The 22948-nt window shown below is 56.0% G+C and overlaps 1 protein-coding gene across 1 annotated transcript in view; it reads left to right on the plus strand.

The window, feature by feature from the left end:
• Positions 1 to 1684: 1684 nt before the first annotated feature.
• CUNH1orf127 (chromosome unknown C1orf127 homolog) overlaps positions 1685 to 22948 on the plus strand; it is a 30369-nt gene continuing 9105 nt past the window's right edge. The window contains 10 exon segments of the mRNA XM_029227063.1: positions 1685 to 1846; positions 5451 to 5537; positions 7376 to 7477; positions 7479 to 7563; positions 7798 to 7917; positions 12678 to 12723; positions 12726 to 12911; positions 12914 to 13031; positions 13354 to 13504; positions 21265 to 21334. Of these exon segments, the coding sequence (XP_029082896.1) occupies positions 1755 to 1846; positions 5451 to 5537; positions 7376 to 7477; positions 7479 to 7563; positions 7798 to 7917; positions 12678 to 12723; positions 12726 to 12911; positions 12914 to 13031; positions 13354 to 13504; positions 21265 to 21334 (1057 nt within the window). The 5' untranslated portion in view covers positions 1685 to 1754.

The raw sequence follows: 22948 nt of genomic DNA on the forward strand, positions 1-22948 counted from the left end.
GCATGCCTGAGAAATGGCGGGGAGACCAGTGTGGCTGGAGCAGTGCGGCTGGGAGGGAGATGAGGAAGTGGGAGAGGAGGTCAGGGAGGTGAGGGGGCAAATCACTGGGGCCTTCAAGGACTTTGGCTTTTCCTCGGAGTGAAAAATGGGGAGGTTTGAACAGAGGAGGCACATGAGCTGACTTAGTTTGTTTTTTATGTTTTTTTGGTTTTTTTTTTTGGCCGTACACGGGCCTCTCACTGTTGTGGCCTCTCCCATTGCGGAGCACAGGCTCCGGGCACGCAGGCTCAGCAGCCATGGCTCACGGGCCCAGCCGCTCCGTGGCATGTGGGATCTTCCCGGACCGGGGCACGAACCCACGTCCCCTGCATCGGCAGGCGGACTCTCAACCACTGCGCCACCAGGGAAGCCCCTGACTTAGGGCCTGGCACACAGTAGGTGCTCAGTTAGTGCTCAGTGAGGTGAGTAAATGCTGATTGACCACGGATCTGACATAGCATAAGCCCAGGACCCCTCAGTCGCATGGCCCATTACATGCCTACAAGACCATATGACTCTGTAAAATTTGCAGAAGTAAGATATTTTTATATTCTTTTTCTTAAAGAGGTCCTTCTCCCAAATTGCATGAGCTGCAGGCCCCATACAACATGGACCCCATCCAGGGAAGCAGGTTTCAAACCTGGGGCTGGAGGGGTGGGCTCATGCCAGTCAGAGGGGGAACTGATGCTTCTTTGGGGGCCAGGAAGACAAGGAGCCGCCCTGATTTAGGCGGTGGCCGATGGCCTGGGGGCTGGAGGGTGGCAGCTCCCTGGGCACACCTGTCGCTTTATTCCACCGCCTGGCCCCCAAGACGGTGTGAACTGCTCCACGGACCCTCATGTTTTCCTCTTCTCTTTTTCTCCTCACCTCCATTTCCTCTTTCCTTCATTTCTTTGTCTTCCTCCCTCAATCTAGCCCAGAATTTCTACCGAGGGGGTTGTGGTCCATAACGGGGGAGAAATTTCAGGAACTGTCCTCTTCCTTCTCTTTCTCTTCCTTTCTGCAATCACCCTCTTTGACGTTCCCCACCTCCCACCCCGTCAGTACACACTCTTCTCAGGCCCCACCACAAAGCCTCGAATTGGGTTCGTCCTCTGTGGCTGAATGAGGTCAGCCCCAGCATCCCCTGTGGGACCCACTGGTTTGACATCTTTGAAGCTCCATCTGGCACACGGTGGAATGAGCCAGGCAGTTCCAGAGTGGCCACATGCCTTTGGCTTAGTTATTTACCTCCTCTGAGCCTCAGCTGCTTCATCTGTAAAATGGGAATAAGAAAGCCTACCCTATGGGATCTTTGTGAGGATCGAGGGAGACAAGTTGTGAGCAGATGCTTGACACCTGTCAAGGGATGTTCAGGCACAAGCTGCTGTTCTGTCCGGACAGGTTGGACCTTCCTGAAATCCACTGGCCCTGAGGGCTTCCCTGGTGGAGGCTGAACTGCTGGATTCCAGAAGCTGGACCCAGGTTTTGATCCCCGGCAGCCTCAGCTCACTTCCTAGCCTCTTCCATGAGAACTGCCCAGCCTCCAGTGGGTTGATGTTAGTCATATTTGCTGTGAATAGTCAGTGACCTATAATTGCAGCCTATTAACTGTGTTTTCCTCTTTCGTTTGCACACAGGAATTTTGTCCTACTTCTAGAAAGCAAATTACAGGTTGGAAACCGGAATATTTCAAAGGGGAGGTGAAAAGGTTGGAGCAGAGTGACTGCTACATAATGAAGTGTCCAGTGATCGTGTCCAGGCTGGGCCAAGAGAGTGTCCACTGCCGGTCCACATTCATTCAGCTAATGGGCTCAGAGGCCTGGGGGTGGGAGTAGGGGCTCCCAGGCTGGGCTTCTCTCCAGAGGCCGTGGCTCCTGAGCTTCAAGATGTGGCCGGGCCCACAGGTGGCAGCTGGAGGTGCCATGTGGCATGGTTCTTCTGCAGACATACGTGGGCCCTGGCTGGATGCCCGGGTCTGCTGTGCTGTTGTCTGAGCAAACTGGGAGGAGATGGGATGGAGTGGGAGTGGGGCTATTAAAGGTTCTGAACTAATATTCTCCACTTCCCATCGTCGCTGGCACTGGGGACAGTGGGAGGACGGGATTATCACCAAAGCTGCAATATTATGTCCTTGTGTTCTTTTTCTTTCCGTTGAAAAAAGTTGCCAGTTTGCATGTTCCTTCTTGACCTGGGTAGTGCCAAGGAATTATAGACTTTTAGTCATAAAAGTACTTCCGTTACAATCAGGTATAATGCCTCCATTTTAAAGATCAGGAAACAGGAAAGGAGAAATGAAAAGAGGAGTTTGGCACAAAAAGCCTGCTAATGACAATCACCATTCACGCAACAAGCATTTATTAAGCACCTACTACATATGCCAGGTGCTGTGCTGTTGCTAAGGGAACAGATTTGAATGAGACGTGGAGCCTTTGCCCCAGGAAGGCTTTATAGCTGTGTTCTCATCTGGTCTGAATTTCAAAGCAGGTGTGTCTGGCAGGGAGCATCCCTGGACCACGGCTCAGAGGACCTGAGCTCCTCCAACTCTGAGCCCAGCTCACTGCCGTTTTGGGCCGATGGGCAGACCTCTCTGAGATTCCTTTGCTTCCCAGTCTTAAGGAGAAGGGGCAGAGTGGCAAGGCTTCCTCTGCCTACTTGCCTTTTTAGTGGCACAAGTGGCCACACCAAGCCTGGTGCTGGTTCTCCTAAGAATCGCAGAGTAGGACCCCAGGATCCCCAAGCATTGCCACCAGCGCGTTCCTTTGACATTCCAGCGCTGGTCACTCCTCCCTCTGCACTGGGCCTGTAATTCTGGGAGCTGCCGCCAGGGGGACGGCGTTGCCCGTGTCACGCGACATTGGGCTGAGTGGCTGAGAAAAGCAGGACCCGCTCCCGGCCCAGGGGCCTGCTTTATTTCCAACCACCTGCCTTTGAAGCCCGGATACCCAAATGCCAGCATCCTTCACCAAGCGAGGTATGGGCGTGTGCGGTGGCCCCAAGTCCCAGAGCACAGATGCAGAGAGGTGGGCAGCAAGTACTCAGCAAAGGATAGGTCTCCGCAGCCCAAGCCCCCCTCCTCGCCACCCCCTTCCCCCACCTGAGAACCTCATCGAATCGACTGATTCATTCCTGGTGACCTGCAGCCGCGGCTTCCGTGTCTGCACCTTGAACTTGCATTAAGTTTTAATTAAAGCCGTTTCACAGGCCTTGCCCTTGGCTAAATGCAGCTGTGGGCACAGGGCACATAGATATTTAATACTCTGCCTCTCTCCGCTGAAAGCGCAGGGTGCCCAAGGGTGTACCCAAGCCTTGCCCGCTCCCAGCGATCCGGCGCACTCGCTTAAGTGTGCCCGCAGGCCCCGAGCGGGAGGCCGAGCAATAACTATTCATTGCCCTGGGTTAAGTGTGCCCAGGGGCACCCATAAACTCAATGCAGTGATTAGCGATTGCTCCCAGGGAAGGCTGCCCGAAGTCCTGCGGCCCTAAATATAGCCTCCGCGTGGGGCCTTAAAGGGCCGTGCGTTTTTGCTTTGCTCTTGGTCTGTCGTCTCTTCCTTCTTGGAGCAGAACTGTCTCCCTCTTCAAAGCTCAGCCTCCGGGGGGCTTCCCTGCCTTCCTCCAGGCTGCAGTGGAGGACAGGAGTGGGAACGATGGGACAGCTTTGGTGGTGGCAAAGGCAGATGCCGAATCCTCTCCATCCTCTCGCCAAACCTCAGGCATATGTCCCATTCCTGCCCCTTCGCCCCGCAAGTGAAGGCAGCACCTCCAAAGACAAGGAAACAGCCAGGCTCACTGGAGGGGCTCCCCGTGGGCCATCGTGAGCCTGCTGCCAGGAGGGGCTCTCAGGGCCAAGGAGCAGTAGGGCTGGGGAGCTGAGAAGGCTGAGCTGCCTGGGGTGTCCTCCCAGTCCCTTTTGCTTCTTTCTGCTGCAGGGAGCCCCTCTCTGTCCCTCCGTATGGAGTGGGAGTGGTCTTGGGTGGGGGCATCACCAAGGCAAGTCAGTCCCCTCTGGCCTCATTCCTCCCCACACTGTATAGCGAGGGGTGTTGATCAGATGATCTCCGAGGGACCCCGGGCTGGTCTGTGACTCCTTCCTTGTGCCGAGACTTCCCTGCCAAGGTCTGAAGCAAATGTGAAGTGGAGTTTGGAGAAAGCAGAAAGAACTGAGAGAAGGGCAGGGTGGAGGGTGTGGGCTGCAGCAGAGGCTCCAGGAAAGGTGCCCAGCCCACACCATCACCTTCCCTTCGTCTGTGCATTTCTCAGATGACCGTCTGGGAGAACGGTCCCCCCGTGGCGTGGCTGCGAGGTTCACAGGCGGTACGGTGACCCACCATCCCAGTTTGCCTGGGCCTTTCCTGTTTTGGCACTAAGTCCCAGGGGGACCTGCTCAGTCCCCAGGAAACTGGGTGGGGTGGTCACCCCAAGTTCAGGGCCAGTGGTGAAAGTGTCCGTCCTTGGAAGCCCTCCCTCCACCATTGCTTTTTGGATCTGAAAAGGAAAGAGAAAGGGCGAGGGAGAAATGGGTGAACTCGGGAGAGAAACAAGCTGGGAGGACTGGGAGAGGACCATCCCGGCTGTGTGCCTGTGCTCTTGGCCTTGCCAGCTGCTCCCGGGACCCTCGCCGCCCCCTTGGCCAGGCCCAGGGTGGCAGCTGAGGCAACGACATTTCCCTGGGCCTGTTGACACTGGAGTCTCAGAACGTAAATGATGTTCTTGTCTTAATGAGCAAACAACCCAGCCATGTGGCTCTCTCGCCGGCCTCCTGCTGGGGTAATTGTCAGCGCTTCTGTGCTCAGACAGAAATGTTTACTCTCACCTTCGCTTACTGCTTTGCCAGGAGATGTTGCTTCCTTTTTGTTCTGCAGGTCTCCCTGCCCCTACCCCTGGGAAGCACCAGTGGACAGGTAGGTGGGTCAGGAGCAACTTTCTGGAAGGTTCTGCCAGGCCTGGTGCTTGGGGACACCCTGAGGCAGGAGGTTTTGGTTTCTATTCTCCTTTGGAGAGTTGGTGGACAAGACCAGCTCTGCTGGGCTCGCGTCTCGGCAGCCGAGGCTGGAAGTGTTCCCTGGTGTCCTGCAGGCAGAGGCCATCTGAGAGGAAATCTGAGGAGGGGTCCCGGCTTTGGGTTGAAGGCCTCTGAGGTCCTCCTCGTGCTAAGATTCTCTCTGCACAGTCTCCATTGACGGGGAGCTCATTCCTTTGCAAGACCACCTGTTCCCATATTGCACAGATGTTTCCCCAAACTTTCCTTCTGCTGGTCCTCCGTTCTCCGCAGCCCCCTGGAAGGAGCCGGTCCCTTCTGCATTTCACGGCCCTTTGAATGTTTGAAGTCAGTGAGCCTTTCCTTCTTCAAGTCTTCTCCTGAATTTCTCTTGCTAGTCCCCCTAGGATAGGGGCCGGGGACCCCTCTCTGTCCCCCTCCCGCCCTCCAGGCACCCGCCTCTATTCAAGGCCCCGATGGCCAATGTCTCTCTGGAGCATTGCAAAGGGAACCGAGGCCAGGACTTAGACTGGGCAGAGTATGGGTCACCCTTTGGCCTTGCTAGTGGGGGTAACGGCTCATTGGGTCTTTCAGCCCCGTGGCGCACCTAGCATGTGCCCAGTGCCCCTACCAGGCGGGGAACCTCAAGGCGTGGCACCCTCAGGGAGGCCCCGGAGAGCAGTCTGCCGGTGCTCCAGTGCCGATTCAAATGTCCACCTGGAGACCGGACAGATTTAGGCAGGCAGCTTCGAAAATTGGGCTCCATTAGTGTCAAGCGCTCCGCGTGGCAGATGAGCGGCTCCTGCAATCACGCATTCAGCTCGTCGTCCTGATCATGGTGGCAGGAGCGTAATTACCATCTCTTTAAATAGCCCAAAGTTGCCATGTAAGAGAAGACGGCTCACATGACATTTGCTCCGAGCTCGCTTTCCTGCTAAAAATATCCAGGCTAAATAATATATCCTGGTTGCACTGGAGCAACAGTCCCTGACCTGAGCTCTGGGACCCTTGGGGGTTCAGTCCACAGGCTGGTCCGAAGGTGGGAGGAGGGCCCTGTGGAGGGAGTTTGCTTCTAGAAGGAGCAGTTTCGGAGGCCACGGGGAGGCACTCCTGCCTCAGCAAGTGTTGCACACCCCACAGGCCTCCTGCTGCTCGTGGGGAGCGGCTATGCCTTGTCTTTAGGAGCCGCTGGCCCACGGGGTAAGACCCAAGAGGGCCCCCAATGCCCATCCTTTCCGGCTACATCGCTCCCTTGTCCCTCTTCTGTTCCTCCCTCCTCTGGCACCTTATGTCCGTGGTCCCACCTCACCTCGCCTCTTCTTAGCCCCAATCTTGGCCATGCGTTCCTGAATTGCTTGGGACAGAGAGACCTCGGCTCTTTCTGGCGGGTACAGGTGTGTGTGGAGCAGGGGTGGGGTGTAGAGAGTGGATGAGAAGTGGAATCATCCACTTTTCCAAACCCGGGCTCTTTGAACTCCTGGGAAGTCCCAAGATGGCCTCCAGGGGGTCCGAGAACAAAGATGAGAGAGGGTCTGCAGTCTTCATCAGGTTCTTGAGTGCTCCATGCTCTGACAGAGGTTGGGACCCTTCATCTAGACCCTGCATGTGATAACTATTTCGTTCAGCTTGGGGTGTGATACAGAGAGGCCCGGAATCTGGAAGACCATTTCCTACCTCCAGGGAATTTAAATTCTAAGGAACTCTGTATGCAAAGTTAGGTACATCAAAGGCTTCATCCTGAGTGGGTAGGTCTGAGATGACTAAGACTCGACATTTGTATAGAATTTTATCATGGACGAGATTTCATGATGGGACTCTGGGGAATTTAGGGCATCGGGGACGGCCTCACCAAGCCCCCAAACATCCCTTTCCTTATTCACGATGCCTGAAATCCTTTTACGTGGAGACGGATGCTTTCATTTAGCCACTGCAGAGCTGGCTTTAAATGCCCCTGTGAGAGGGCTGACACAACGAAATTCTTGCTAAAGTGTAAACAACTGATACAAGCTTTATTGCTTAAGAGCAGCTTTGGTAATGGAAGGGGCACCAGGCTAGGTCACCGAGCTGAAGACAGTCTTGGCAGAGACATTTCTGCAACTTCCACGGGCAGCCCCGCTCGTAGCATCTGCTTCCTCACGGGTCTTTGCAAACGGCAGGACCCCCAGGTGTTCGGGGATGGTCTTTCCTTCTCTTCTGCATCAGTGCAGTCACGTTCCAGCCCAGGCAGTGATACCAAACACCAAGTAATCTCATGTCACCAATCCCGAAAGTGCCGGCCACGGGCGTGGCCCCTGGCTGAGGTCCTGTCACCACCCTTTCGTCCACGTGCCTGCAGAGCGTGTATTTTTCTATGTCACGTGTCCTTCCCCATTGCAGTGTCATCCCAGCCAGAGATGGAGGTCTTGTTCACATCCCAAAGCAGAGACTGGATCTGGTCAGAAGAGGTTCCTACTTGGAGGAAAGCCTGCGCCTAAAATTCCCGAGCCCACTTAACCTTCACAGTGACCGAAAACAGGGACTTTGCGTTGGTCGGCGTCCTGGCGGCTGGGGCGCTCCAGGTCCAGGTCAGGGTCTTGGTGGTGGCATTGGCTGTCCTGCCCCTTCTGGAGACCCCTTCTCCTTGGGCCACTGATGCCATGTGGAGTCAGAGACATGACAGCAGAGCTGTGGAGCCAGCAGAAAATGGACCTTTGCCACTTATAGCCCGGAAGCCTGGCACTCTTGCCAGGGTGGCCCCATGGGAGGGCAGCCACAGGACACACCCTGCCACACGCGACTAACTCCTCGTTGCCCCACAGCAATGCCAGGAGGCCCAAGGAGCTCTGGGGACGCAGGCTTTCTATAGGGTGGTCCTGAGCCTGGGGTTTGCTGAGGTGGCCGCCCCCATCCTCTGGACGGTGGAGAGCTCCTTCCACTGTGTGGGTGAGAGTCACGGTGAGGGTGTGCCTGCCGGCTCTGCCTGTGGTTCCTTCTCCCATGACAAGGCTTCCTCTTTCCTGGCCTGACAGGTCCCACACCCAACCCAGGGAAACGATGGTGTCAGGCACACTGGTTGGAACTGGCTGGGGAGTAGGAGGGCTGCGGGAGCTAGTTGGAGTCAAAGTGCCAGGGAGGGGGCGGCGGGCACATCAACTTTCTAGCTAGCTGCAGGACCTGGGCGACTCACTTCACCTTGTTGAGCCTCAGTTTCTTCCATCTGCACAATGGAAATAGCCCGGGACTTCCCTGGTGGCGCGGCGGATAAGACTAAGACCTCCCTATGCAGGGGGTCCGGGTTCGATCCCTGGTCAGGGAACTAGATCCCACATGCATGCCGCAACTAAGGAGCCCGCCTGCCGCAACTAAGACCGGGTGCAACCAAATACATAAATCAACATTTTTTTTAAAGTGGGAATACCACCACCTGTCGTGAGGACTGGAGATGATGGAGTTAGGAGCTCAGCAGAGTTCTTGGCACAAGATGAGCCACTTCTGTTGCGATTGTCCAGCGATCTGGCGTGGGCTCCAGTTCCACGGGTCACGTACCACAAGGATCCCCAACCCCCGGGCCGCAGCCTGTTAGTAACTAGGCCACACAGCAGGAGGTGGACGGCAGGCGAGCGAGCAAAGCTTCATCTGCGTTTCCTCATAGCTTGCATTACCACCTGAACAATCCCTCCGCCTTCCGTGGAAAAATTGTCTTCTGCGAAACTGGTCCCTGGTGCCTAAAAGGTTGGGGTCCGCCGACCTACGGCACGGAGTGGGCTCCTTAGCAAGGAGCACTATTTGAGGCCACTTATTTCTTTTCTTTTTTTTTTTTATTGGGGTATAGTTGCTTTACCACTTATTTCTTAACCAAGACAAACCCTCCTCTAAACGTGGTGTGTGTCCTCCGTGCCAGGATGCTGGGATTCAAGTCTTGAAAGGCGTTTTTGGTGAAAGCACAGCTACCAGACAACCTGGTATTCACAAAATCACTAGGAGCAGAACCCATTGAAATACAGCACAAGGAAATACACATAATTCACAAATGATGTCGATCACTTTCATCTTTGACTTCCTAACTGTCCCCAATAGAAGACAGACGCAAAGGAGATTTAACTCAGATGTGAATAGTGCAAGAATGCCCCGTTACCAGGATATGATGTTTCGGTGCCGCATAAAAATGTAATTATATTCAGAACTATATTTAAAGATTAAAAGGGGGACTGCCTACCATCCAGCCCCAAATTCAGAATTAGAAACAAAGGAAAAGGCGGGGCGGGGATGAGTTCTAACAGTCTGCTAAAAATGGAAATGTTTCCTGAAAGTTTTTACACATTTCGGCTGTTTTTATTTTAACAGTTTCCTGCAGCGATGACATTGATTTTGGAAAGGGAGGGCCAGAACTTTATCCAACAAATATTCACTAAGCATTTGCCATGCGTGAGGCCCCGTGGGAGGGAACAGAGGCCACCAGATTTGGTCCTTGCTTTCAACTAGTGGCCTGTCTGGAAGGGGAGACAAGCAATGTCCAGAGAGTTGTAACGAGGGCAGGCGGGCTTGAGGAAGACGCCAAGGAGAAGGTGACCTTTGGCCTGGGCTTTGAGAGAGGGTAGGTTCTTGATAGGGACATAGTACCTAAAATAGAAAAATAACTGCGGCGACAGCAATAAGAACATTTTAGAAAGGCGTTTTGGCCTCTCTGGAAAGATTTACACGGGGAAAGAATGTTCTCTTGCTCGTTTTATTAACTTCATATCAGCAGCCAGAATTAACCTCTCCCTTCCCTGGTTTCCAGCACACCTTCCCTGCACCTCCCCTGCAGCTTCTCCTCTTATTGTTAGTGGTACATGCTCTTGGCTCTCCCTGTGGTCTATGAACTCCTTGCCATCAGGGGCTCTGCTCTATTCAGCATTTTACTCTTCATGGGCCTTATCATACTGCCTTGCCCTTGGTAAGCACTTAATACATGCTTGTTGGATTGAATTTTCACCAGGCATTTAAAAAAAAATGTTTTAGACAAAGAACATTTCTCTGGGATAAAATGTGGCGAATATGTTGGAATATTAGGGCACCAGGATTGCCTAAGCACTTGGTGGTTACAGATTTTTAAAAAATCTCCTTCCTCTCCGCCAAAAAGTGATTAGAACCTGTGGGAGAAATCCTAATTATGTAAGGTCGGAAGTGTCAAGAGCAGTGGAGGCAATGGAGTGCCCAGCCTAAGAGAAGCCAAGAGGGTGGTTTAGCTACAGCTGTTTTACGTTGTAAAGCAGGGGTTACTGGCAAAAATGCCTCTAGGGGTCAGGCAGGGAGTGTAAAGGAATGAGGGTAAGAAAATCCATGGCTCAAGGGTAGGATGCCAAAGCTCAGTGTAGGAGCCAGTGGGGAGTGGTGGGGACTCCAGTGGTGAACTACCAGCCACCAGTTTTTGTTTTTTTTTTCTTTTTTAAAATTTTTGTCTGCATTGTGTCTTTGTTGCTGTGCACGACTTTCTCTAGTTGCAGCGAGCAGGCGCTACTCTTCGTTGCGGTGCGCGGGCTTCTCATTGCGGTGGCTTCTCTTGTTGCGGAGCACGGGCTCTAGTCACCCAGGCTTCAGTAGTTGTGGCACGCGGGCTCAGTAGTTGTGGCACGCGGGCTCAGTAGTTGTGGCTTGTGGGCCCTAGAGCCCAGTCTCAGTAGTTGTGGCACACGGGCTTAGTTGCTCCGCGGTGTGTGGGGTCTTCCCGGACCAGGGCTCGAACCCGTGTCCCCTGCATTGGCAGGCGGATTCTTAACCACTGCGCCGCCACCAGGGAAGTCCCACCAGACCCTTTTCAAGAGAGTAGTCTCATTTAAGTGGAGCCGATTCCTGCCCTGTAGGGAGGCAGTCCAGTGTGGCCAAATCTTCTGACTTTCCAGGAGAAGCCGGAAAATTATAAAATTTTGTCAGTTAATTTTAAAATATTTAAAACCCTCTGCAGGCCAAACCAAACATGTCTAAGGGCTGTATTTGACCCGTGAGCCAGAATTTGCAACTGGGGGTGCATTTTTGCCTCCCGGGGGGATATTTAGCAATGTCTGGAGACATTTTTGATTGTCACAACGCAGGGGGACGCTACGAGCATGTGGTGGGTAGAGGCCAGGGATCCTCCTAAACATCCTACGGTGCACAGGAGCCCTCTTCCCGACACAACAAAGAATGATCTTGCCCAGGATGTCAACGGGGTCGAGGCAGAGTCTGGGTCTGTGAGGTTCCTGGGGCTGGGCTGATGGATTTGGCCTCAGAATAGGGAATGGCCCAGAGACGACACCGGCTGGTGGCATCAAGCAGAGTCAGAGAGTCAGGGACAGGGGCTCTTTAGAGAAAACCTGAAATCCTGTGATTCAATTTCAGAAATAGGGACTTCCCTGGTGGTGCAGTGGTTGGGACTCCGCGCTCCCAGTGCAGGGGGCCCAGGTTCCATCCCTGGTCGGGGAACTAGATCCCACACACATGCCGCGACTAAGACCCGGCGTAACCAAATAAATAAATAAAATAAAAATTAAAAAAAAAAAAGAAATATATTTTGATGCCTGCATGATCTCAAAAAGGACTCCAGGTCAAAGGTCTGTGAAATTCAGCCAAGGAGGACAGTTCCTAGTCCGGTGCTTGAACTTGACCTCTAAAGCCTCTATTTCCCCGTCTGTAAAGAGGGGACCCATGTGGCCCCTCCAGCAGGGTGTTGGGAGGATTCTGCTCCCTTAGGAGGAGGACTGACCTCTGCTTCCTTTCTGGGAGGTTTAGGAAGGGAGCTGCCACGCCAAGGACCACTCCCCAGCAGGAGCCCCTCCAGGAGGAATACGATCTGCTGCCTTTTCCCAGTTCCAAACTGCAGGACCAGTTGCCTTTGGAGGCCTCCGGGAAGGGTTTCCTCAGAGTTTCGCTCACTAGCCTTCCCGTGCACTGGCCAATGGAAGTCCCTTGCCCTGACTTCCACCCACGGTTTCCCTTGAAGGGTGCATCCCCACGAGGCGTCAGTGGACCCAGCCAGGCACGAGGCCCCTCTCTTTCACCACCGCTCTGCCAAAGGGAGTCCCACTCAGACCTCCGGCCATGTCTCCTCCTCTTCAAATTCCGACCGTTCCCCAGAGAAAGCGGGGCTCCCCGAGAGCTCCCACCTGAGCGCAGCCCAGCTGTCCTGCCTGGCTCACAGCCACGCAGGGCCTTGGGACCCGGCACAAGGAGGTGGAGGGGAGGGCCCGTGGCGGTGCACACAGACAGGAGGGAAACCGAGGCACGCTTCAAAGGAGCTGGGGCCCAGGAGCCAGGCTGGAGCCCAGAAGCCGGGCCTGGAGAGCCAGCCTGAGGTCGCAGCTGCCACAGGCCTTTCCGCGGGCTGCCATCCTCAGGGTGGCCGAAACCACATCCTTTTATTTCTGATGCTTTTTCTCTCTCCACTGTTCTCTCGCTGAAGAAGGGGCTTGGACCTTTTCTGCAAACAGCCAAACCTGTGGAAGAAGGTGGACATCTATTGGCTTCCTTTTTCCCTTTCCCAGAGGGTCAGCTCCCCCAGGGAAAGTGGGGTGACCTGGACCCCCTGCCTGCAGCTGTACTGTCCTCAGCGTCCATAGTAGTTGTCCAGTCCTCCGGCCCCTGGGCCTGGACCATGCCTTTGTCCTCAGATGTCTCATTTCCAGCTGCCTCTCTGGGGGTCCCAATAGTCTCAGGCCTTCTGTTACCCTAACTGGCAGTCTAGGAGCAGAGCCCCGCCTAGCTACCAGGAAGTCCCCTCCTGCTGGAAGGTTGTCACAGGGGCATGTGGCTGCCTACTAGCCCATGCGGGGGCCCTGGCAGGCCAGCAAGGAGGTCCAGCCATTGACAAAGCCCTTGATGACCAGCCTGGCTGAAGAGGTGCTGTGTTCCCGCCGCTCGCCTGGAGAGCCCCCGGAAACATCCTCCAGGATGGAAGCTGGGGGGCTACCCAGGGAGGGGCCAGAGGGCACCTGGACCTCTCATTCCCAGAACCAAGTCAGGACCTGGAGGGGACGCACCCTCCTTCTGGGGATGGATGCCACAGCACTGCCCCAGTGGTGAATACTTCCAAGGTGTGGTGACGGCAGCCAGGCCCCAGTGGCCGTCTGAGGGCCTCAGGACCGGAGCGCAAGGGGAGGCACAGGGAGGGCCCAGCAGGGCCCTGCCAATTCTTACTGCTGAGCAGCTGCCAGCAGAGTGCAGCCACCTGACAGCTCTTCCCAAGAGCCATCCGGCCTCCGCCTCCGAGAAGCCCACTGCCTCATCTGTGGGAAAGTCAGGTAGAGCCTGAGGCCTTAAGTCAGCCTGTAGCTGGCCAGTGGAGCAGGCTGAGAGGGGGGCCACACACACGTCCAGCAACCTCAGAGCCTGCGGGCTCCCACGGACATTTCCTCATCCAGCCTGGCCGAGCCTAGAGACCCTTTCACCGCTGGCCGGGGTAGCCCCCGGCAGGAGCCAGCAGAGCCCACGTTGGCAACCAGCCCTGAGAGGCACAGGCCTCCTGAGCTTCAGAACATCGCGGAGGGGCTTCTGAGAGACCCCCTTGCTGGGGTGAGTCCTGGAAGCACCCCAGGGGATGCCAAATGTGGAACAGTGTGGTGGGCAGCATCGGGGCATGCCTCCCACCCGCGTGGACTGCCCACGAGTGCAGGCCCCAGCGTTTTTGGGCTTGCCCTTTCGCTGTTAGATGTGTGAGGCATGGGGGAGGGGAAAGTTTGCAGGCTCTGCAGCCAGGCTGCCGTGGTTCAAGGCCCAGTCCTTTCACTCTTTATCTGTGTGACCTTGGGCAAGGCATTAACCTCTCTGTGCCTCAGTTTCCCGTTCAGTCAAATAGGGGGTGATAATAGTTCTTCCCAATGGGTCTGTTTAGGGGCAAGCAGGAAGATGGACACAGGCCTCTAGCTCAGAACCAGTGAGCCATTCTTTATTTTTTTTGCGGTACGCGGGCCTCTCACTGTCGTGGCCTCTCCCGTTGCGGAGCACAGGCTCCGGACGTGCAGGCTCAGCGGCCATGGCTCACGGGCCCAGCCGCTCCGCGGCATGTGGGATCTTCCCGGACCAGGGCACGAACCCGTATCCCCTGCATCGGCAGGCAGACTCTCAACCACTGCGCCACCAGGGAAGCCCAAGTGAGTCATTCTTGAGGTCATTACTGCTGCCGTCCTGGCAAATCAGAGAAGCTGAGCAGTTGGGCTCCCAGGCCCAGGCAGAGGGGATGTTTGCTTATTCCAGGAGAGCATGGAAAGCCTTCAGCCATAGTTCAGACATCCTTCTGAGAAGGTAGGTGGTGATAAGATCCTACGATGTGAGAAGCCCTCTCTCTCCCCTGGGCCCCAGGGGGCCATGACCCCAGGTCTCTAAAGAACCCCCTGAGTGTTACTGCTTTGTTTTCATGACTCACCGCTCCCTTCCTTTTGTTTCCATGGCAGCAGCTGGTACCCTGCTGGCTTGAACAGCTCCGGTGACCCCTGTTGACCCCCAGGGGTGCCAGTGTTCCCAGGCTCCCTGGCCCAGAAGCCCAGCTGTGGCCTGAGCTAGAGTGGTACCCAGTGCTTCCCTGGAAGGGTAGCAACCCTACCCCCACTCCCAGGCCGGCCCATCACTGGAAGAGGGATTTGAAACGCAGCCAAGAAGAGGCCTTCGGCAACGCCCGGAACGTGAAATAAATAAATAAATAAATAAATAAATAAATAAATAATCAGGGTTGTCTTGGCTGATGAACGGTCTCTGCCTCGAGGACGACTTCTCCCCCTGCCCGCCCTCCCTCTTCCTCCTTCTCCGGGCAGATCCATCCCAAGCAAAAGCTTAATAGCCCCATTTAAGGCTTTTCCTTTTCACCACGGATTTGAGCTGCTCCTGCCATTACGAGGTTTTCAGCTTCTCTCTGAAATCAAATTACTGACTCCATTTAATTTTTTAAAAGCTCGGATGATTTCCTTTCTTGACTCGGAGCCGTGACTGCAAGCCCGGCCCCCTCCTCATCCCCCAGCCCTGCCAGGCGTTTCCCCGGGAAGGCCGCCCCCATGCCAGGGCAAGCCTGACACCTAGAGGGGAAGCCAGCAGGAGGAGGACCAAGCCTCTGACCACTGCCCTGGACACCTGACTGGGTGGCCTGGACTGGTGAAGAAGGAAGGCCTTGACCTCCTCTAAGGCTGGCTCAGCTCGTAGGAGCCCGTGGCTTCGGGGCTACAAGGTCTTCAGAGGCTGGTGGGGAAGTTGTTTAGAGCCCAGCGCTGAGGTCGTGGGCTTACCGTTGGCTGGTTCCCCGGATCACTTGCCTTTCCGTAGAGCGTCTCCTGGACCCTACGGCTAGGTTATGGAGCGCGTCCTCTGTGCAGACACCGATCCAGCTTGGAAGGGAAGGGTGAATCGGACAGAGAAAGGCCCACGTGCTCGTGTGTGAAGGGGCAGGGAGACTGACAATAAACATATGCATGGATGTTTTCACACCAAGTGCTCTGAAGAGTCCTAAACATGCAACGTCGGTGGGGGCAGGTTGTGGGCTGCTTTGGGTGGGATGGCGGGGACAGCCTCCCCGAGGAAGTAAATCTGGAAAGGGCTGGGGCAAGGGTATCCACGCAGAGGCACGGCAAGTTCCAGAGTCCTGGGGAGGGTTGGAGGAACTGAAAGACGGCCATCTGACAGGAGGAAGTGGAAGGGACCAGGGGCCTGCAGGGCCTGAAGCCTGAGGTAGGAGACCAGCTTTATTCTGGCTTTAAAAGGCTGGACATCAGAGGGACAAGACGAGCAGCAGGGGGACAAGGTGGGGGGGATGAGAGAGGCCCCGTGAGAAGTGACTCCAAGGGGTCCTTGTTGAGGGCTTGTGCCACTCCTGCCCTGCACCTGGAGGACTCCATGGCCGCTGGTGATGTTTGAGACGTGTTCACATCTACCTCAACACCGGCCTGCAGTGTTTCTACTAGGACTCAGTCTCTGTCTCAAGTCTGTCTCTCCTCCACCCCCGATCACCTCTTCCCTTCTTTGTCTCTGCAGAGACACTCAGCTTGGGGACCTCGTAGACCAGGGGCACATACCCACCCCAGAAAGTCCTGCCAACCAGGCTGACCCTTTACCAATCCCGCTCACGTTTAACCACCCGCACCCTTGGAGATGAGACACCAGGAGTGGAGTTAATGAAATCGCCTGCCTTTACCTGGCATAAACGGCGCTTCACCCCCCAGGCAGGTGGCGATTTGCAGGGCTGAGAGGGTCTGGGCATTAACTGTTCTGGACACTCTTCCCAGCTCAGCGTTCTGCACAGCTGGAACAAACCACTTTTCTTCTCTTCCTTCCCTTTGCTCCACTCCGCCTCGGCTCAAAACCCGGACAGTCGTGTTTAATTAGAAAGTGATCGGGGTTCTCCGGAGGTCTCCTGTTCTCCCTCAACACGGGACAACCCCAGATCTGTGACCAGGGCTCCGGGTCCGCCAGGGCCTGGGTGGCTCCTGGGTCTGACCCACAGTCATGATGTACACATGCGTCAGTGTTTTCTCTGCCCTGGGGACCTCCGGTTTTCCTGTTGAGACCTCCCCGGTCGGTCGTGCGGTCATTTGTTTATGGCTGACAGCTGACACGTCTGTGATCAGCGAAATCCTGGCAGAGGGCAGCTCTGCCACTCCCGGTCAGTGGCCTGCCAGGTGGGATCTCAGGCAACCTGGGATTTGGGGGTAATTAGAAATCGGGCCCCCCCCACCCCCCCCGCAGCTTGGATCCTCAGCATTCCCCACACGACTCTGTGTGTCAAGTCCAGGGTCTGTGATGCGTTTATTGTCCTTCTCTCCTGTGACAGGGAACAGCCACTGGTCCAGTTTCCCTTTTGGGTTTTCCTCCTTGAGCACAAAGCCAGTTTTCACACCCTGAAACATCCAGGCTCCTTGTTTTTCCCTCGTTGAAGGTCTCGAATTTCCAGATTTTAGATGCTTCCCACGTCAGACCTCTTCCATCACAACACGCTCTTTCAGCCTTAGCTGCAAGTCTCTGTTGGGTATTTGAATATTACTTAAACTGGAATTGGAGTCGTCAATTTAGTAATCCTCCAAATTACTGCGTAACCAGAGAGGCGGCGTGGTGGTGGGTGTCCTTCTGGGTGTCCTGCCCAAGCTGTGTGACCTTGAGCAAATCAGTTCACTTCTCTGAGCTCCTGCTTCAGCATGGGGTTTTTGGAAACAGGAGTAGTCGTCCAGGCGACCTCCGCTCTAGGGTGACGTGGGGGTCAGCCCCTGAAGATGACAAGTCAGAAGTCTCTAACACAGCTCTGAGAGAACCCCTCACCCCGGAGCGTCAATCCTCCCCAGCTCAGCCCACCTCCTGACACTCCTGCTGCTGGTCTGGTCTCTGGGGGTGGGGCTGCCGGAGACCTCAGGCCAAGCCAGTGGGGGGACAAGATGGGGTGATGTGGACCGATGCTCATTCCCATGGAGCTGGCTACAGCCCAGCCCCACCTGGCACCACAGGTGACCTCCCCTCTCCTCCTCATTCCTCTCCTGAGGCCCAGGCTGTGCTACCTCACATCCCAGATCTCAGAAGCCTCGGAATGGTGGCTCTCAAAGTGGGGTCCCCAGACAAGCAGCATCAGCTTCGCCTGAGAACTCGTGAAAAACGCAAACTCTTGGACCTACAGTTCCAGGGACTCACGGGGTGGGACCCAGCAATCTGTGTGTGAACAAGTCCTCCAGCTGATTCTGATGCACATGGCAGTTGAGGACCACTGCCTGGGAGAATCTGTGCCAGGGACACCTCCCAGAGTCAGAGAATTCCTCTGCCTTCATACAAAAGCAGTACTTGCACTTCTACAACGTCCAGGTACTTTCCACCTCTCTCTGCTCACGGCATCTAGCACCATCGCTCTGGGGAAGAGAAGGATTGTTCTTCCCATTTTACAGACCAGGAAACTTGGCCTTACCCAAGGTCACACAGCTAATAGGAGAGAGAACCAGGGCTCAAACCCTGGCCTCCTCATTCCAAGGCCAGGGCTCCCTCCTGCACACCTTGGGTTTCTGCGGCTCCTTAGACCGAAGGAATAAACACATGTCCTTTGGCGAGAAAGGAAATTCCTCCCTACAGCCCCCTCTCCCCAATTTCCAGCTGCTATCCCAAGAGAAGGCATCCAGGAAGCATAAATTTTGCCTGACGGCTGAATAAGAGCTCTGAAAGGAGTTACGCGTCAGGGAGATGGGACTTTATTTCTCAATGAAATAGCCTTTTTATGGTTGGAATAAAAGTGCCAGTGGGAGCCTAATGCCAGGAAGTAGCGAGCACATTTGATAAACTCCTTCAGCCAGGGGTGGGGCAGCCCAGGAGGGGGTGCCGGAGAGCGGGCCCCATGTTTCCAGATGCGAGTTTCTATTTAGGTTAGAGCCTGGTGGCTTCCTGGGGTCCCTCTCGCGGACCCTGCAGCTGGAGACGGGCTGACCCTGGACCGGGCCAGCTCTTTTGCTCAGCCGCTGGGTCCTGAGCGGGGCTGCAGTGTGGAGAGCAGGCAGCAGGGGGCAGCATAACCCACCGTTCCAGCCGGGAGAGTGGCCGCTGGGTGGGGGGCAATAGCAGGGGGGGGTCTCAGAGGCTTAGCCCTCAGAGCGGGTCATCAGCAGCCCACCCCCCCTTACCCTGGTCCTCTTCCTCCTCCCTGGGCCCTTCCCATCCTCAGCCCCTTCGAAGGACAGTTTGTCACCCGTACCCTGCCTGCAGCCCCTGCCCGACCCAAATCTTAACTGGGGTGGGCGTGAGTGGGGGGTGGGAGGGTCTCCATCCCCATGCCTACCCTCCGGCCGGTTTCTAGAAACTTCTCCAGGCTTGGCTTTGGACCTGATTAACCCCTTGTCTTCCTTCTGAGGGACCTCTTGAGGGGTTCAGAGTGTCTGTGTGTGAGCAGGTGGCTTTTATGGGCGGGGGACCACAGCCTTCATGGTCCCTGGGGGCAGGAGAAAACCCTGAAGGACAAAGAGAAAGCGAGGAGACCTCCTCATTTGAGAATGTGTGTGATTGGCAGGTTTACGGCCTCGGGAAGGTGCGTGGTATTCCGCACAATCAAGTCATTTTTAAAAATAATCTCCCTGCTTAAGTCGTACACGCTGCTAATTGCATTTTAATAAGTCTCTTAAGATCTTGCCATATTTTTTAATATCCTAATAGTAGGTAAGTGATTGCGGGGGACACTGGAGGGCACGGGGAGTTTATGTAAGGGAAGGAGGGCTGTAATGAAGCTGGGGGTGGCGGGGGCCAGGTGGCCTGTGATGTGTGTCTGTGTGTGTTACGACGTGTGTGATGGGGGGCAGTGAGTGTGTGTCCATCTGAGAGTGGATATGATGTGTGCGTGTGCGGGTGTCCATAGACAAGGCTTCCCCTCTGACCCAGTCCATCCTATCCTCTTTTTTCCGAGGATGAGGGTCCTGAGCTCAGAGAGGGAATGTGATGGGCCCAGGGCCATGTAGCAAGAGAGAGACCCATGGGGGAGTTCCAACCCCAGTCTTGTGAGAGCGGGGGCAGGGCCACCTTTGCACCATCCCAGTCACGGCACCTTTGCACACAGCCTTCCCCACGCTGCTCACTAACACATGCAGAGGGAAAAGGGAGGGAGCTTCCAATGGGAGCTCGTGGGCATCGCACAGTGAATAAGTGCAGAGCTGGGATTTGAACTCACAGTCGCTCATGGGCCTGGGGGAAGCTCTTAACTATGATTGGATGGGAGGCTGAGCTGAGGTCCAAACACTTCCTGCATCTCCAAGGATCCGGGACCAGTGAGGACCAAGTTGGGAGCAGCAGAGGCAACTGGCAGAGGCCGGGAGGGAGGTCGATGGTGGCTGGCTGTGGTCTCATTTGCTCACCCCACCCCTCTGTTACTACAAGGGAGGGTGTCCCAAGGCCGAGGGCAACATGGCATCTTCTCCTCAGAGCCTCCAGAGGTCAGAGGCCAGGGAAGGCCACGGCTGAGGTTGTGAGGCCTTGGACCTTAGAGAGCCCTGGACTTCTGGAGGCCCCCTGAGTCCCCCACTGGCCTGGCCTTCCTCTTCGCCCCTCCCCCTCCCCTCCCCCTCCCCCCCCCCTCCCCCTCCCCTCCCCCTCCCCCTCCCCCCTCCCCCTCCTCCTCCTGGCTACATGCCACCGGCCGGGTGGGAGGCACATGGTGAGTGAACTTCTGAACAGGAAGTCAGGGTCCAGGTCGTCCCAAATCCCTTTTCATGTGGTTTCTTTAATCCCCCGGGCTGGGTTTCAGAAGCGTTTTACAGTTTCAGTTTTACAAAGCTACGCTCCCTTTAATGTTGGCGTTTTTTGGGGGGGCGGGGAGAGCGGCTTCAGTCAAAACATGTGTGTTTTACATCAGCCAGCTGTGGACTGCATGGCTTGGGGAGGGGAGGCGGCAATGTGGCCTCCAGGCTCGGAGGCCCGGGTGGATGCAGCCGGCCAGCCGGCTGGGGTAAGCCCTGGAGCCCCGCTGGCCTCTCTCCCTCTTCCCACCTCCCTGCCTGCTTCCTTCTCTCCTGTCCAGGCCTCCATGGGGTTCGCCCCAGCCAATGGGGCCAGGGCACCCTGCTTCTAGCCCCCCTAGCCACCTGGTATCCTCCTCTCGCTGATGGGGTCATTGTACCAGCTCCTGTTCCCCAGACATGGGCAGCTGATATGCCACATCCTCCTACCACCTGTGTTTTTGCTTACTTAGTATCATCCCTCCAGTCAACGCACTTTTCTCACTTATGTAGACACCACCTAAGCAAATATATCCGCGAAACTGTGGGTTGGACGCGCTAGTCACATCTCTCTGGTTTAATACACAATAGAACAAATCTCTAACAACTAAAATAGAAAGAAAAGGCTGAGTACCACCTAAAATCATTCTGCCAGCCATGCACGCTTTGGGAAATCCCTGAAAGAGAAGATGAAGGTCTTGAGGTGAGATGACCTGCCCGGGGCCCCAGGACTCGTGGGATTTCCAGCCAGCCGGTCTGTCTCCAAGGCCGGTATTCCTCTGCTCCAGCACATCTGTCTATAGGGCAGGCTTCTTGGCCCTGGAGTTTCAGGCTTTGGAGAAGCCACCTGGGGCTGCTCTGAGCTGAGGAGAGGGCCTGGCACTGTGCTTGAGTGAAAAGAACACAAACTTTGGAATCAATCAGACCTGGCTCCAAATCCGGGCTGCCCTCCTTCCTAAGTGTGTGACTGTGGAAGAGCCTGGACCTCCCCATCTGTGAAATGGGGACGACCATCGGTGAGGGTCAGACGTGTATCTTGGAAGGGCCTGCACACGCACGCCCACAAACCCAGTAGTTGCCCAGGAGCGCTCGGGACCTGGGTCTTACCCACTTTGCTCTCCTCTGCAGCCCTGGCGGCACCACGTCTCCTCCCTGACCCGTGAGAGGCAGCAAGCCGTCAAGCAGGAGAGGACCAGGAGTGAGGGGCAGGCCTGTGTGGGGCTCACAGACCCCCTCCCTCCCCCGCCATGTTCTGAGCACTGTGAACAAGCAATGTGTGTGCAAGGACGAGGTGACCAGGACGGTGCAGCCAGCGCCCTGTACCAGAGGAGGACAGAGGTGGGTCTTCCTCCAAGGTGGCGTGGCTGGGAGAATCCAGACACTGTCTGGACGGGGATCAGGGCAGAGGACACCCAGTCCATGCTGCCAGGGCCATATGGGGTCTGGGGTTGCAGAAGCCACGTGCCTGGTACAGCAGATGTCCTACCGCCTGCTGCTCTAAAGTGCCGCTGCCCCGTGGCCTCCAGTTGCACGCGGAGGGGTCGGCAGGCCTGGGTCAGGGGAGGGGCCCTCTAGGATCCCAGATGTGACTTTGCGTCCATTACGGCGGGAGGTCCCAGAGCATGATACCTGTGGTCTGAGCTGCCACTCTTGGTCCAGAGACATCAGTGGTCAAGGTCAGTGGTCCTGCTTCCCCCACAGGCCATGGCCTGCCCCCAAGGGACCTAGGAGAGAGGAGGTAGGAGCTCAGGCCAAAGGATGAAGGATTAGCCCTGGGGGTGGGCGCTCTTCAGCAGCTGGTTCTCTTCCCTCATTGCCTGGGAGTGGTTAAGAGGCCCTGCAGTACTTAGCAGTAATGATGATGCCGGTTGACGTGTACTGAGCTATTTCCACATGCCAGTCGCCATGCTAAGCGCTTTGCATACATCATTTCATTCCATCTGCTCTGTGAAACATACCAGGAGGGCACCTAGAACAGCAGCTGGCAGGCACACAGTAGGCCCTCGATAAATACTGGTTGAATTAAAGAGGCTTAGAGAGGTGCAGGGATCCACCCAGCTCTCAACCGCCGCCATGCTCTTGTTGCGTTTGTTCGTAAGGCCTGACCACTGATGGTGGACACTCAGGCGTCAGCAGAAGAGAGAGTCGAGGCTGCAGGCTCCCCCGCATCCTACACATCACGCCTGCTCCTTCCTCTCCAGGGAAGCTGTCACTCTGCCTTTTGGGTGGGTCCATCTATGGGAGGGCAGATCCCCCAGCACGGAGGGTGCTTCCTCTGCTTACGTTCCAAGCCACCCAGGGGAGAAACGCCCTTGGCCTGGGGCCTCTTCTGCTCCCGCCCGGGTAGCGAAGGGCTGGGCCTGGCCTGGCTGCAGCTGCGAGGGCCCAGGGAGGAGGGAATCAAAGGCAGCCGTGTGGGCCCCGCTTTCATCTCCCGGCTTCAAAGAGGTGCAAACAAACTCTGTCCCCGTGCCAGGCGGCAGCAGCAGCTCCCTCCTCGAGGCCCCAGACTGCTCTCCCCCTCCTCCTCCTGCTTCTTCCTGGAAAGCCAGCGGTGCCTCAGTCCCAGGGGCACCCCAGAGGGGCCTTGACTCCTGGCTGTGCAGGAGGAAAGGGGAGGCTTTGCCAGGCTGAGGGCAGGAAGGCGCTGGGACCCTCGCACCTGTACGTGTTCCTCCTGTGGGCCAGGCTGGGAGCTGGAGGCTTATACACCCGTGCCCTCTGATCTCTATTGAACCCTCCAGTCTGGGGCCGTGCTGTCCAGTACGATGGCCACACGTGGCTACTGAGCAATGGATGTGTGGCTAGTCCA

Source organism: Monodon monoceros, unplaced genomic scaffold (genome assembly GCF_005190385.1).
Source record: "Monodon monoceros isolate NGI ecotype Baffin Bay Population unplaced genomic scaffold, NGI_Narwhal_1 Super_Scaffold_18, whole genome shotgun sequence".
Taxonomy (NCBI): domain Eukaryota; kingdom Metazoa; phylum Chordata; class Mammalia; order Artiodactyla; family Monodontidae; genus Monodon; species Monodon monoceros.